Source organism: Falco punctatus (genome assembly GCF_963210335.1).
Source record: "Falco punctatus genome assembly, chromosome: 1".
Classification (NCBI taxonomy): domain Eukaryota; kingdom Metazoa; phylum Chordata; class Aves; order Falconiformes; family Falconidae; genus Falco; species Falco punctatus.
Window position 1 is genome coordinate 47824870 of NC_137580.1, and position 12503 is coordinate 47837372.

The 12503-nt window shown below is 37.5% G+C and overlaps 1 protein-coding gene across 8 annotated transcripts in view; it reads left to right on the plus strand.

The window, feature by feature from the left end:
* The window catches only part of ADD1 (adducin 1), a 66362-nt gene that overhangs the window by 47198 nt on the left and 6661 nt on the right, over positions 1 to 12503 (plus strand). For 6 of the 8 annotated variants that reach the window (XM_080410480.1, XM_080410478.1, XM_080410482.1 and 3 more), the window contains exons 11-15: positions 1166 to 1267; positions 3126 to 3215; positions 4057 to 4149; positions 10024 to 10180; positions 12259 to 12354. In XM_080410480.1, the coding sequence (XP_080266606.1) occupies positions 1166 to 1267; positions 3126 to 3215; positions 4057 to 4149; positions 10024 to 10180; positions 12259 to 12354 (538 nt within the window). The remainder of the gene's footprint in view (positions 1 to 1165; positions 1268 to 3125; positions 3216 to 4056; positions 4150 to 10023; positions 10181 to 12258; positions 12355 to 12503) is intronic. The other 2 variants (XM_080410483.1, XM_080410484.1) reach the window with 1 other exon arrangement.

The following is a 12503-nucleotide window of genomic DNA, read 5'->3' on the forward strand; positions in this document are numbered from 1 at the left end:
TGCATAGCATTTGCTCTATAAACAGGTTTGCTTTACTGTTCGGTGCATTTTCTATGCAATAGTGATTGGAAATTAGGACACTGCATATAATAAACATACTAAGATAAAGAGTTAGTTATGCATCAAATTAAAGAGAGCTCCATACTAAATGCACTGATCAAATAAAGCAACCTTCAATGAAGAACCCATGAAGCGCTTAAAGTTTGTGTTTGGGATATTTTTGTAACCTTTTGGGCTATGAGTTATAAAATATTCGACATCACCAAACTGTTCCTCTAGGTTGCTGTGCTGATACAGCCATTTATCTGTGCAGAAACTAATTCTGGAAACAGAACATTTTGCTGAAGTAGCTTGTTTTAATGCAAAACTTTGGTGATGCCCACTCTTGCTTCACAGTACAGAATCATTCACTAAACCTGGTTAGTGACATCACATTGCTTTTCATATTTCTGTCATCTTATGCTTTAAGTTCGCTTTGATGTTTGTTGAGTATCAGAGGATTGAATCAATGATCTCTTTGTCTCTCTCATGCTATTTTGTAAAAATACCCAGTGCAGAAAAGAAAAGTGGCAGTAACAGGGTTTTAGAGCTCGTGTCTTAGATCTCGCTGTACTTCTGTTTAGGTAAGGAATAGTGTCCTTTTTAAACAAATACGAACTCATTGTGAAAATTCTGATTAAAAATATCCTTAAAAATAAGTAATTATATTGGAGTTTTCCTGCTCCTGCATTAATATGTCTCTTCATAAAGTGAGAGGTAGACTATTTTTAGAAGCATGAAACACTGCGGTTGTCAGTGTGGTCAAGTGCACAGAAAAAACCACTTTAAAACCCTTCAGTCTCCATAATCTCTGAAATGCACATGGCTGTCGTAATTGCATCGTTTGGGGTGGAAGTTATTTGCAGGTTAACTGGCTCTGTTGTTGCTGTTGCTAGCCTGACTTAATAGAACGATTCTGATACTTAGAAACGTATCTGAAGATACAGTTTATGTTACTGAAGAAGGAAGCAACTTAAGTAGTCTTAGGAATCAGTAGAAGAACACAATCATTGGTTCAGTTCTCTGCTATGTATAATGCATGATCAACTGTTATGTGAATTTGCTGCTCAGAGTGTCCGTAGCCATTACTGCAATTCTGACTGTTCAACTGTTCTTGATATTACAGTGGACTAAAGAGGATGGACATAGAACTGCCACCTCTGCTGTCCCTAACCTGTTTGTTCCATTGAACACCAATCCAAAGGAGGTCCAAGAAATGAGGAACAAGGTTTGTAATAGCAATAAAATAACTTTTTTTTTGGTCACCATTACAATTAAGTTGCTTACTTCTAATGAACTAATTTACTTTGCTATAGTGAAATTCTGGAGGTTCAATAACACAGCTCTGGTATTGTCCTGTCCCTTTATAACTGGATACTGAAACAATTCTGAAATGTTCTGAACACATTTGGAAAAAGATGGTATTACTGTCCACTATACGAAGACTTTAATTATCTTACATTTTGTTACTGTCAGACCGGTTGCTGGATACCTCTGAAACAGCCACTACTGAGTTTTATGGTAGTAATTCTGTTCCCTGAGATCATGGTTTTTTACATTCTCCTGCTTTGGTTTCACCAGTTGAAATTGTTGCCTAAGCAAAGAAGTCTATGGATCTCTCTCCGTATTGTATTTTGTTATATTGTAATATGCTGTGATTGTTACGGAAATTCTTTCGGCCTTTGGAACGGCACATTAATAATCTTGAAATGAGCTAGCAGTTAATTTTCCAGTCTTCAAATTTCAGATCTTCTTGTCACCAGTCTACCAACAGGAAAGCATTGAATGCATTGGGGTTTTTTCACTTCATTTCTTTTATAGTGTAAAATATGCACTGGTATCTTGTTAATATGTAACTGGTTCTGGATTGTTTTGCTACTTCTCACTGATGGCCATATGGAACATGAGAGTCAGCGTTATGTCACAGGAAGGTCTCTGTGCAGGGGTATTAGCAGGAACACTGATATGTTCTAAAATAATTTGCATAAGGTTGATAAAGCTTTTGCTTTTCCTAACTTGGCACTGTAAAATAATAATCACTTGAAATGAGAAGTCTGGTGAGATTGCCAAGCAGTTACTTGGTGTTTGAAACACAAATACTGTTTTATTAAAAACCTGAATAAAGCAGCTAAGAGGGAAGGAGTAAAACTTCAAACTTTTTACTTTCCTGATCACGAGAAGGGTAATAAACTAGAAACAAGTACAGATGATGCAGGATCTTCATGCTTTCTGAAATACCAAGTATTAATGATACCTTGTGTTTGTATGCTTGTATGCATGTCTTTTTTTTGGAAAACTGAATGTCCTTTTTAGTTGTAGAGGTCTTTCTGGACATGTGCTTTTCTTCGTTTATCTTGGAACAAGAGGCAGAATATTTTAGAAATAAATTTTGAGTCAGTTATGAATTCTTCGCCACTGTAGGACAGCGAATTTAAATAAGAAATACCTAGATTTAAAGATCTGGTATCTGTTCCCTTCTTCATAGGGAAAGAACTGGGAGGTATTTAGGATGCAACAAAAGGATGTGTTAGAGTACTCTGGAGTGTCACTTTATGCATAGAATAATATTTATATGCTCTTTTGAGAACATGGTCCTGACTAGATGCAAAAATTGAATGTTGTACAGTGTTCCACTGTAAGTACCGTAAGGAAAATAGTATTGTGGTGCAGTATCAGTGACTCATAGGTAGTGACAGAAGCTTGTAAATGATAGGTCAGGTACAATAGACTTACATAAATATGACCTCTTTTGCTTCTCTTCTCTCCTTGCTCTTCTTTACAAACTGGAGTTGTCTGTTACCTGATCTGTAGAGTTTTTGCCATGAGCCAGTACCAAAAAAACAAAGGACGGTACCTGCTGTAGTACTTTAAAACCTGAATTCTTAGAAATACGAGGAAACAACTAGGAACCTGAGCACATACTTTCATGTGGTGTTTGTAAGCACAGCTTTATTTGATGGGTCAGGCCATAGCAATTGACACTATAGCCTGTTGGTAGGTTCACCCACCCCTTTTTTAAATAGGAAACATGTAGTTAACTTCTCTCTGTTGTTCATGTGACTGTATTTTGCTGCTTTCCTTTACAGATTCGAGAGCAAAATTTACAAGATATTAAAACTGCAGGCCCTCAGTCACAGGTTCTTTCTGGGGTAGTTGTGGACAGGAGTCTTGTACAGGTGAGAATATAAAATGCTTAAAACTATTAGCTAAAAGTTAATTTACTATGTCCTCTACTTTCACCTAATATATCACTATGAAATTATTCTTTAATTGGCAGAGAGTAACTGTTTATAAGGTAAGTCTTAGAGGTAACACCATTGTCTTTGCGAGAGTGCTCAGGGTCAGAAATTTAAGAGGCTTCAGCCATGTAGCCCAAGCATGTCTGTGGAGGATGCTTATTGTTTTTTTTGCTGAATGTAATGCATGAAATTCCGAAGGCTTATTTATATGGGTTAGATTCTCGTTCAAAATTAGTTGGGCTTTGTGACAACTTTTTGTTTTGTTTTCCAAGTTTATGTATCTTGAAGTATTAATACTGAGCCCAGCAGGCTCACTATGGGGCAGTAGTGTTATGTGTTAAATATGTTTTATCATGCTTCATAATATTTTATTTGAAGAGCAGTTTGGGGGAAAAGAACCTATTATACATCAGTAAAACTTAAAACAATGTATCTGGATATACAAAAGACTGAATCGTAGCTCGAAGTAAAGTAAGAATTAGAGCTATACAGTTATACTCTGTAGCTGAATGACTTTAAAGCTCTGTATATCCAAGTGCTTTAACTGCCCCAGCTAAGTATTTTCTGATACACTTTAAAAAGTTCGGCAAGTCTGATCATGACCATAGCATTATTCATGTTGGGTGTCATATTGTGTGCATGTCGATTCATTCTCACTTGCAATTTTATCTACCAGTTACTGTTTCTTTGCATGGTTTTCGCAAGCATCATAATGCTTTTGGTTGATGTTTTAAAGCCTGGGCTTGGTTTGCTCTGTTTACTCAATTTACTGTTGCAGGATGCTCCCCTCTCAGACTGTACGGAATCTATTGAAGGGCTCGATCTCACAGAGCAGGCCTTTAGTCCTGCTAAATCTCTGTCTGTTAGAAAGGTACTGCCCTGTCATACTGCTCTAAATGCTATTGTTCACCCTTCGTTTTACCTTTTCCTTACCCTGACCTTTTCCTTCTGTTAGTTCAAGATCTGGCTATAAAAGAAAAAAGAAAGATGGATCTCCAAATTATGTATATGCAACTATACAAGCAGTTACTTTACCCTGTTAAAGTATCTTTTAAGGATTTTTCTTTGGCTGTAGAAGCTGTTGAGGAAACGCTTTTGATGTTAAGGTGCTGATTAGGTTCTGCATACAGTGGGTTTCTTTGTGCATGCTATTAGTGTTGAATTACTCTGAGATCGATTTTAAGTTAGCTTAACCTTAGCCTGATGACATCAGTGTCATTCTGAAGGTACCACATGTTCAAAATACGTCATGCTGACGAACACTGTCAACTTTTGATCCTACATTGCTAGATGTCTTGTTTCCTTAAAACTTCCTGTGTTTATCGACAAGAGTTGCTGAGTGATGCCCCACACTTCCAAAATCGATTGGCTTTCAAACGTGTAATCATGCTTGTGCTTACATAATACACTTAAAATACAGAGTAAATTCAAGAGAGGAGTGTGTGGTTGGGGTGAGCAGTCCTTTGAGGCTGAGTAAAGAGGAGTAGTTTGCACATTGGACACAATGCGTCCTTAGCTGTCTTTCTCTGCCAGGTTTTGAAGGAGTTTCTTGGAGGTGATCTCACGTGGAAGCACAGTGTGTAAATAAGCATCAGTGTGTCTTCTGCTCCAGTATTTTATTTTAACTCTTGGTTTAAGTCATGCCTAACATCTCATTATCAGAAGAGTTTTCCCATCAAAGAACCAGAATAATTTCTTCCTAGTGTAATGAGCCAGCTTGTATTATAGATAGTTGTATCATAATGAGAATCTTGTAATAATGTTTTTCACATCAGACTTTGTTTTATCCATATTCTGAAAGGAAAAATAATAAAATACTATTTCCAGATTTAAGATGAAAAATAAAGCAAAGCCAAAGTCTTCCAGGCAGTGCATGCCTTCTATTCTCTGCTTAAGAATGCCTTCAAAGTAAAGAACCATTATTGTGATAGTCATCCTTTGGTTATCATAACACAAGTGGGTTTCTTTCATCAGTGATATGCAAGGTAGCTTTCAAGTACTGTTTTTTAAATAATAGCATCATCTTTCTGTAAAATTAGCCAAATATTGTACATGCATTTTTGTAGATGGCAAGGAACCAACAAAAGGTCTGTTGGTTATATGATTTTGCCTAGTAGTAGAGTGTTAGGCTTTAGATGTCCAAACAATGTGTTTCCTTTTTGTGGTGTCATGAAAGTGGTTTCCTTCTGAAATTCTTGATAAAATTATATCACAGTATTAGTTACAGTAGGAGTGGCCTGTTTAATAATCTTTATTATCTTAATATGGATTGTGATCTGAATGCTTAATAACTTCCGGGGGGGGGGGGGGGGGGGAAGTATAACAAACAACCCAAAAACAAAAAAACCAAAATGAAATAAAACAAACAAACAAAAAAGACACAAAATAGACACAAAATCCAATGAACCAAACAACAACAGAAAAAAACACCCCACCAGAGAAATTTTCTAGAAAGATTATGCCAATAATCAGTTGTCCACGGTGGAACAAAGAAACTATAAGAAATCTTTTGATGCCCTTGTAAACCTCAAATGAAACTTTGAATAAAACTTCGAGCAGACCTGTACGTCAAGGACTAAAGGACTTTTAGGTACCAGATAATTACATGTTCTCAGCTGACAAATCCTTTGACACTTCACTGTGGTTAAAGTAAAAAGTTCCATCTGATTGCAATAATGCTTAAAATGTGTTATGTTTTCAGTCAACATTGAGATTTATATCAAATACTAATGCACACTATTTTGGATGAAGAAAATCCCGTTTGTGTACAGTATGCATGTAATGCTTTGAGTCTTCTGTGCCTCTGGCTGCAGTAGTAAATACTCCGTTTTGCCTTGTCACTTGCTTTGTCCATGTTCTGAGAAGTCCTGGCCATGTTGCAACACGAGCTCCTTGTGCATAACGTGATTTTATTTATTCTTGTTATAGACTTGGTTAACCAAGTTTCTGCTGCAGTCTTGGCTGAATGAGAGGGAACGTTGGTTATTCTTACCAATGACTATTCTGCAATCTGATTTTTTAAAAAATAAATTCACGTGAATTTTCAAGAACTTCAAGTAAAAGGGGAATCACCGATTTTGTGTGTCTTCCTTTAGAATGGAAATTTTGTGGCTTTGTTGAGCATGAAGAGCCTCTGAGTTCTTCCCCAGAGGTGGCACTGTGTTTTAATGGCGACTTCTACATGAACAGTACTTTATGAATCCTGTTTTTTTGGGGTAAAGGCGCTGCATTAATGCCAGTTTGTGTTAAGACTGATTGTTAGCTTTAGACAATTAATAAGAACCTACTTGTCATGTATAAGGTGCCAGTTTTGTCCACGTCTATCCATGAGAACAAGATGAAGTGCTTGCCTGTTAAATGATGGTCACCTCATAGCAGTTTCAAATTTTTCTCTGAAAGCAAGATTTGGTAGAGAGGTTGCAAAATGACTTGATACGTAAAATTTCCGTGTAGGATATGTGAGGGCCAAGTTTAGTATTGAATGACTTCCCCTTTGTTGTATCTTTATTGGGAGAATGTGCCCCTACTGAATTCTCAGGAGTGAAAATACATTCTGTTCATGAATGTAATGTATCCATTAATTCTTACAGTGGAGAAGATACTGTTGATATTCAGGTGCTTACACATGGAATCAAACTTCAAATTGTCATCAAAATAGTACTAGAACCATCATCAAAATAATACTAGTGTCAGTGTAATCCAGGTGAAATCACTAGAACATTATTTTTTTGAGTGTCATCCTCTGTTGAAACAGAGTGCCAGTCTTTTATATGGGAATTTATTCTTTCTCTGCAGGCTCTCTAGTACTGGAAGCAACTACAGATCGATTTTCTTGTTCAGTTTTTCTGACCATTCATAGGAATCTCCAGATGGCATGGACAGGTTGATAGCTCTGCGAAGTCTTGTCTATTTTACTGTCACATTTAACAATCTACAGTACATCTTGTAGTGTCTTTTTAGTCCTTTCTACTTGTTTTCCTTCTGTCCCTTGTTACTCTCTTCCTTTGTGTTGTGTATTTTGATTTGAATTCTTGGAAGGCTGCTTCTGTGGCCTATTCTGTGAAGTGCTGTATCTCTACTACTTTGATTTCTACATGTTTTAGACTAATCGTGTTGTGGAGCTTACCAACATGCTACTATCATTTATTTTCCCCATGGAATCAGTACCTCTACACTTACAACTTTTGTTAGAGGCCTTTTAACTCCTACCATACTATTGATACTGAGCAAAACTGGATGTGTTAATCTGGAAGCAGCTTGTAGCAGATCAAAAGTTTGCCTTTCTGGTCTCGCGTAGTTTTCTGCTTCTACAGTCCAAAAAACACAAGTGCTTTTTCTTTGTAATACGTAATCCGCTCACTGTCTTTGCCACTAATCTTTTTAAATACTATTGCTCTTTGGTCGGAGATACTCAGCTAGTACAAATACCGTTTGCATTAATTGTGGGTGTAGTTTTGTGTGTGTTCGGTTTTGGTTTGTTATTTATTGGGTTCTTTTAATTTAGTGAACGTGGTAAGCTTGGCGTGCTGCTTTTATTCCCAGTAGTTAAGAAAGGTACTCTCTTAAGGAGGAGAGCACATAATGCCAGTGCACGAGTCATCTTGCTGCAAACCGCGTATTTTGCTGTTTGTCATTATTTCAATCAGTAGGCATTCAGAAAAATGTTGTTTCATGTGAAAGTTGTTCTACTCAGTCATTTTGGATTCAACTTGCAGACAAGACTCAAAGATTCTGAAACATTCCATGGATACCAGCGTGCACTGTATGTCTTGTTCCTCTGTTGACTTTCATTGTCCTAGAAACCTCTAGAAATTCTGCCTGAGGTCAGTGCTTTAAAAGCCCCTGCTATTTATTGCCAGGGTTCAGTTAAAGACAATATCTAGTTTGAAAGGTGGACAGAGGTAGAGAGGGAAACAGAAAATTGCCATGGGTGCCAATTTTCTGCCGTCATCAAAAGCTGGGACCTGTAGTTTTGGTGGTTTTTTTTTTACGTTTTCTACAGAACAATGCGGATTTGTACAAAGGTTGGTGGGTTTGTGACTTTTTTTTTAATGCATTAGCCTGCAAGAAAAGCTATGACTGTCAAATTCGTGCTTAATGGAAATACCTGAGAAAAGGCTTTTGACATTCTACAGACATTCTGCATCTGAGATGAGAGGAGTTCTTGTTTTATGGAGAGATGGAGTTGATGTGTAGCGTTTTAGGGATATTTCTGTCCTGTAGTTCTTTTCAGGATCTTACAGTGGAGACATGTTGTTGTGCTGTTTGTTCTTTAGTACTTCTGGCTGGTGTTTGCTTCCTGAAGAAAAGAACAGATTCTAACAACCAGCTGTTCTCACCTCCCTGGGTTGCTCTAGATGAGGTTTCTGGAGATCTCTCATGAGAATTTCAGAAACACGGAACTGCTCTTCTCCTCATTCTACCTGGATATTCTTGCCTGTCACCTTTTTGGTGCTGACAGCTTGTCCAAAGCAGCTCTTAACATCCAAAACAGTACTCTGTCTAATTTCATCTTCAGTTGTGCAGTGAAGATCTCATGCTTGTCCATCAAATACAGATGTGGAATGGAATGTTTGTCTGTTTGAGTGCTGTTTACTTTTGAACTGTGCTTTTTAATGCTTTCTTTTAAATATTGGTACAAATAACATTTGAATATGAAGACAACTTAGGCCAACCAATAACCTGTATGTACTTGGTAATGGAATTCAAATACCTCTTTTCAACAACGAAGATAATTCAGGCATTGCAGTGACATGAGGCACAGACCACACATCAGTCATTTCTGAACTAGTGCCAGTAGCGTTCTGTATGTATATCTGGTGAAAAAAAACCCCAAATGCTTAAGCAAGTCACTTGAAAGATACAGCAGCTATCCAGGCAAGCATCTTCCCTGTCCGAGACAATGAAAAGTCAGTGGCTTTAGTCTTTACTATATGATTTGAGGAGAAAAACTAAAAACCTTAGCATTAGAGATTCTCTGATGCGGCTGCTTTTGTCCATTGGAACTTAGCGTACTTAGGATGCTAATGTTTTATTTTTATTTGTATAACTTTTTATCTGGCTTGTATGACAAATGTTATAGATGTAAATATGCTGACTTGTATAAGATTACAGTTAACCTTAAGTACTTTAAAATTGCTTGTAATAAACTGTTAATCTGGTGTATACAAGACACATACAAGATGGCTTTTTACTGTAACATCTGTTAGATGTTACATAGTAGCTACTAGAAATGGCTTTTCCCTTTATAAAAACAAACAAAAAACCCAAAACGAAACAAATAAAAAAAACCCCAACCAAAACAAACCACAACCAAAGATACCTATGAACTGAGTTCTGTGAACTTCTGCTTGTATTCTGTGCCCAATTGCCATGTGGTTGGGCCTGGTATCCTGGTGCTTCTGTGGGGAGAAAAAGAAAAACGTGCTACTTCTGTGACTTCAAATATAATTCAGCTAAACTGTTTGGCTGCTGTTTGATCTGCTGCTTAATGGTGGATGTTCCCTGGTGGAAACAGTGATGTGTCTGTAAGAGTAATAAATGAAACCTGCTTTCTCCTGTATATTAAACTGCTGTTGATTAAATAAATTTAAAAAACCCCAAAACTAAAAGAAAATAAATGCAGCACTTTCCAGATTATCTTTTTGTTTCGTTTTTAGGTTGACTTGCTTTGTAGCCTCTGTACTTCTCAGGGTTCTGCAAGTTACTGCTGGATTGCAGATGTATCTTAATTTTCTTTTGTCAGGGGGAACTGGTGACTGCGTCAAAGGCAATAATTGAGAAAGAGTATCAACCAAAAGTCATAGTGAGCACAACAGGACCAAATCCTTTCAATAAACTCACTGATCGAGAACTGGAAGAATATCGCAAAGAAGTAGAAAGAAAGCAGAAGGGACCAGAAGGTTGGTTTCTCTGTGTGTGTTTTTTCTGCAGTAGATTATAACAACAGCAAGTTTATTGCTAATTGAAAGCTGGGTCACCTGCAAAGGCTACGGATAAATTACTCAGCTTCGGTGTTTTAGCTTTTCCAGTGTGAGTTAGAAATTTAAAAAGCATATTGGAGATAGAATGTGCAATCTAAGTGGTAATGGAGTATTCTGTAAAATGCATAGATCTTATTTTAAAATAACTACCCTAGTAGACCAACTGGGGTGTTTTGTATGGCCAGTTACTGCTGCGATTAGGAAGTTGAAAGCTTGAAACTTCAGTCAGAAAAATGTTTAGGTACTGCAGAGTATTGCAGATCGTTCAGCTTTGTTTCCTTTGGCATTGGGGATGAGTTTAGGCTGAGAGAATGGTGTTGCTTTTTAGCAGCAAAAGTGCTGTTTTCAAACTCACTGAAAATTGTGCATTTGAGAAATTTGTTCAGTGGGGAAGATGCAGAACAACGTTTGATTGCTAAGTGGAAGTGGCACGCCCTGGGGACCTGCCCCCAAAGACTTTCTAAATTATTGTAGAATTATGGGAGAGTTGTGCTGTAAAGTGAAACCGTTGCTGCATCTGAAGTGGTTATCCTGCTTTAACTTCTGTGTGATTTTAAGGGATAATACTTAACGATGCCTCTCTGTTGTTAGGTTTTGAATTTGAGTGATGCAGGAAACAGAAGTGCTGTTTCTTTTGCAGTGCGTGCTCCCTGCTTCTGCTTTGTGATAAGACAATGTAGGCGGCCATCATAGGTCATATGTGTTTAGTTAATCAAGTAGTGGACTGTGTGGGGTGGGATACTCTGCTGTTATGCCTGTATAACTGGATACATTTATTCTCTGAGTATCACTGCTACATCCTTCTTAGATAAGATATCAAAATATGGAGAGACTGTATTACTGAGTCAGACACCAGCTGGGGAACAGAGTACGTTGCTCAGAAATCAGACCATCAGTGAGCAAAATAACGTCAGATAAAAAATGTCTGGATTTGAAAGGCAGATCAAAAACCTGTCTAGGAACAGATATGAAGAAGACTTTACAGGATCGTGGTGTATCATCACTGTCTAAATCTTTAGATAACACTCAGTTTGCTGCTGCATGGGTTTCTTGTCAGACTGCGCAGCAAGTCATCACACATCTTAACCAGGAAGAGCCAGACGGGCAGAAGTCCTCCCATAAGGAATTTCATACTGCAGTGATCAAAGCGTTAAGGTCCGATCCTGACCTTTTGGCTGAGGCCTCAGGTATTACTAATATGGTACAGTTGCACTTGCAATCTGAGGAACAACCTCTTTATCTACACGATTTGGAGATTCTCAGTTGACTCTCATCTGTGGGACTGATTGCACTTTTAATTGCTTAGGTGGACTGTGCAGAACAATGTTTTAATATTGTTCCTGATACGTGGTGTACTCTATTAATAATTTTCCTTTGGATCTAGGGCTGTTTAAACCTGGAAGCAAGGGAGACCCTCCTTACTAATAACAAATACACAAACCACTGTGAAATCTGTTTTGAATCATTTAATTACTGCATGTTTCTCTGATTGTGTAGTCATCTTTTCTTTTTGGATGCAATTTTGTTTACTCCAGAGTTTCAGCAATACAAAACAAGCAAAAGAGCGCTATCTTGTGTGGGTCTGATAACATTTAAAAACAGAAAAAAACATTTTTTCCCCCCATATTTGCTTATATCTTCCTTGTGGTTTTGCCTCACAAGTTTTCTGTAGAACAGTGTGAACCAGTTCATAAACGATTACATTATTCATGCCCTCTTATTAAAAAAAAAACACAACAACAAAACCAAACCAAAACAGAACCAAACAACAAAACCAAACAACGAAAGAGCACAACTGTGACTTGCACAGCGTTGTTGATATCTAAATATGACTTAATTTTCTTTTGCTTGTTTTGGTATTATTTAATACCCTGGCAGAATTTTGGGTCAGAAAAACGTATTCGTATCTTGTGTGCATGGAGCAAAAGGACACTTGTTTTCTCACATGCTGAAAAGTTTTGTCTGGCTTTCCAATGTGTCTTTGTCCACATCTGCAGAACCTTCAGAAGATGGCAGGCAACAGAAAGAGAGAAGTCCCCCTGATCCCACCTCAGCTCGCACTCCTCCCAGTACGCCGATTAAAATAGAGGAAGGTATGTTCTTCCCATGTGGGGGCCAGGGGAAACCAGTAACTGTATCATTAGTGACTGACGCATGAAAATATATGAACTAGTATCTAATAAAGGTAAATTATTTATTATATTTTTATACTACCTAAAATATACTCCACTCAACTAGGAGT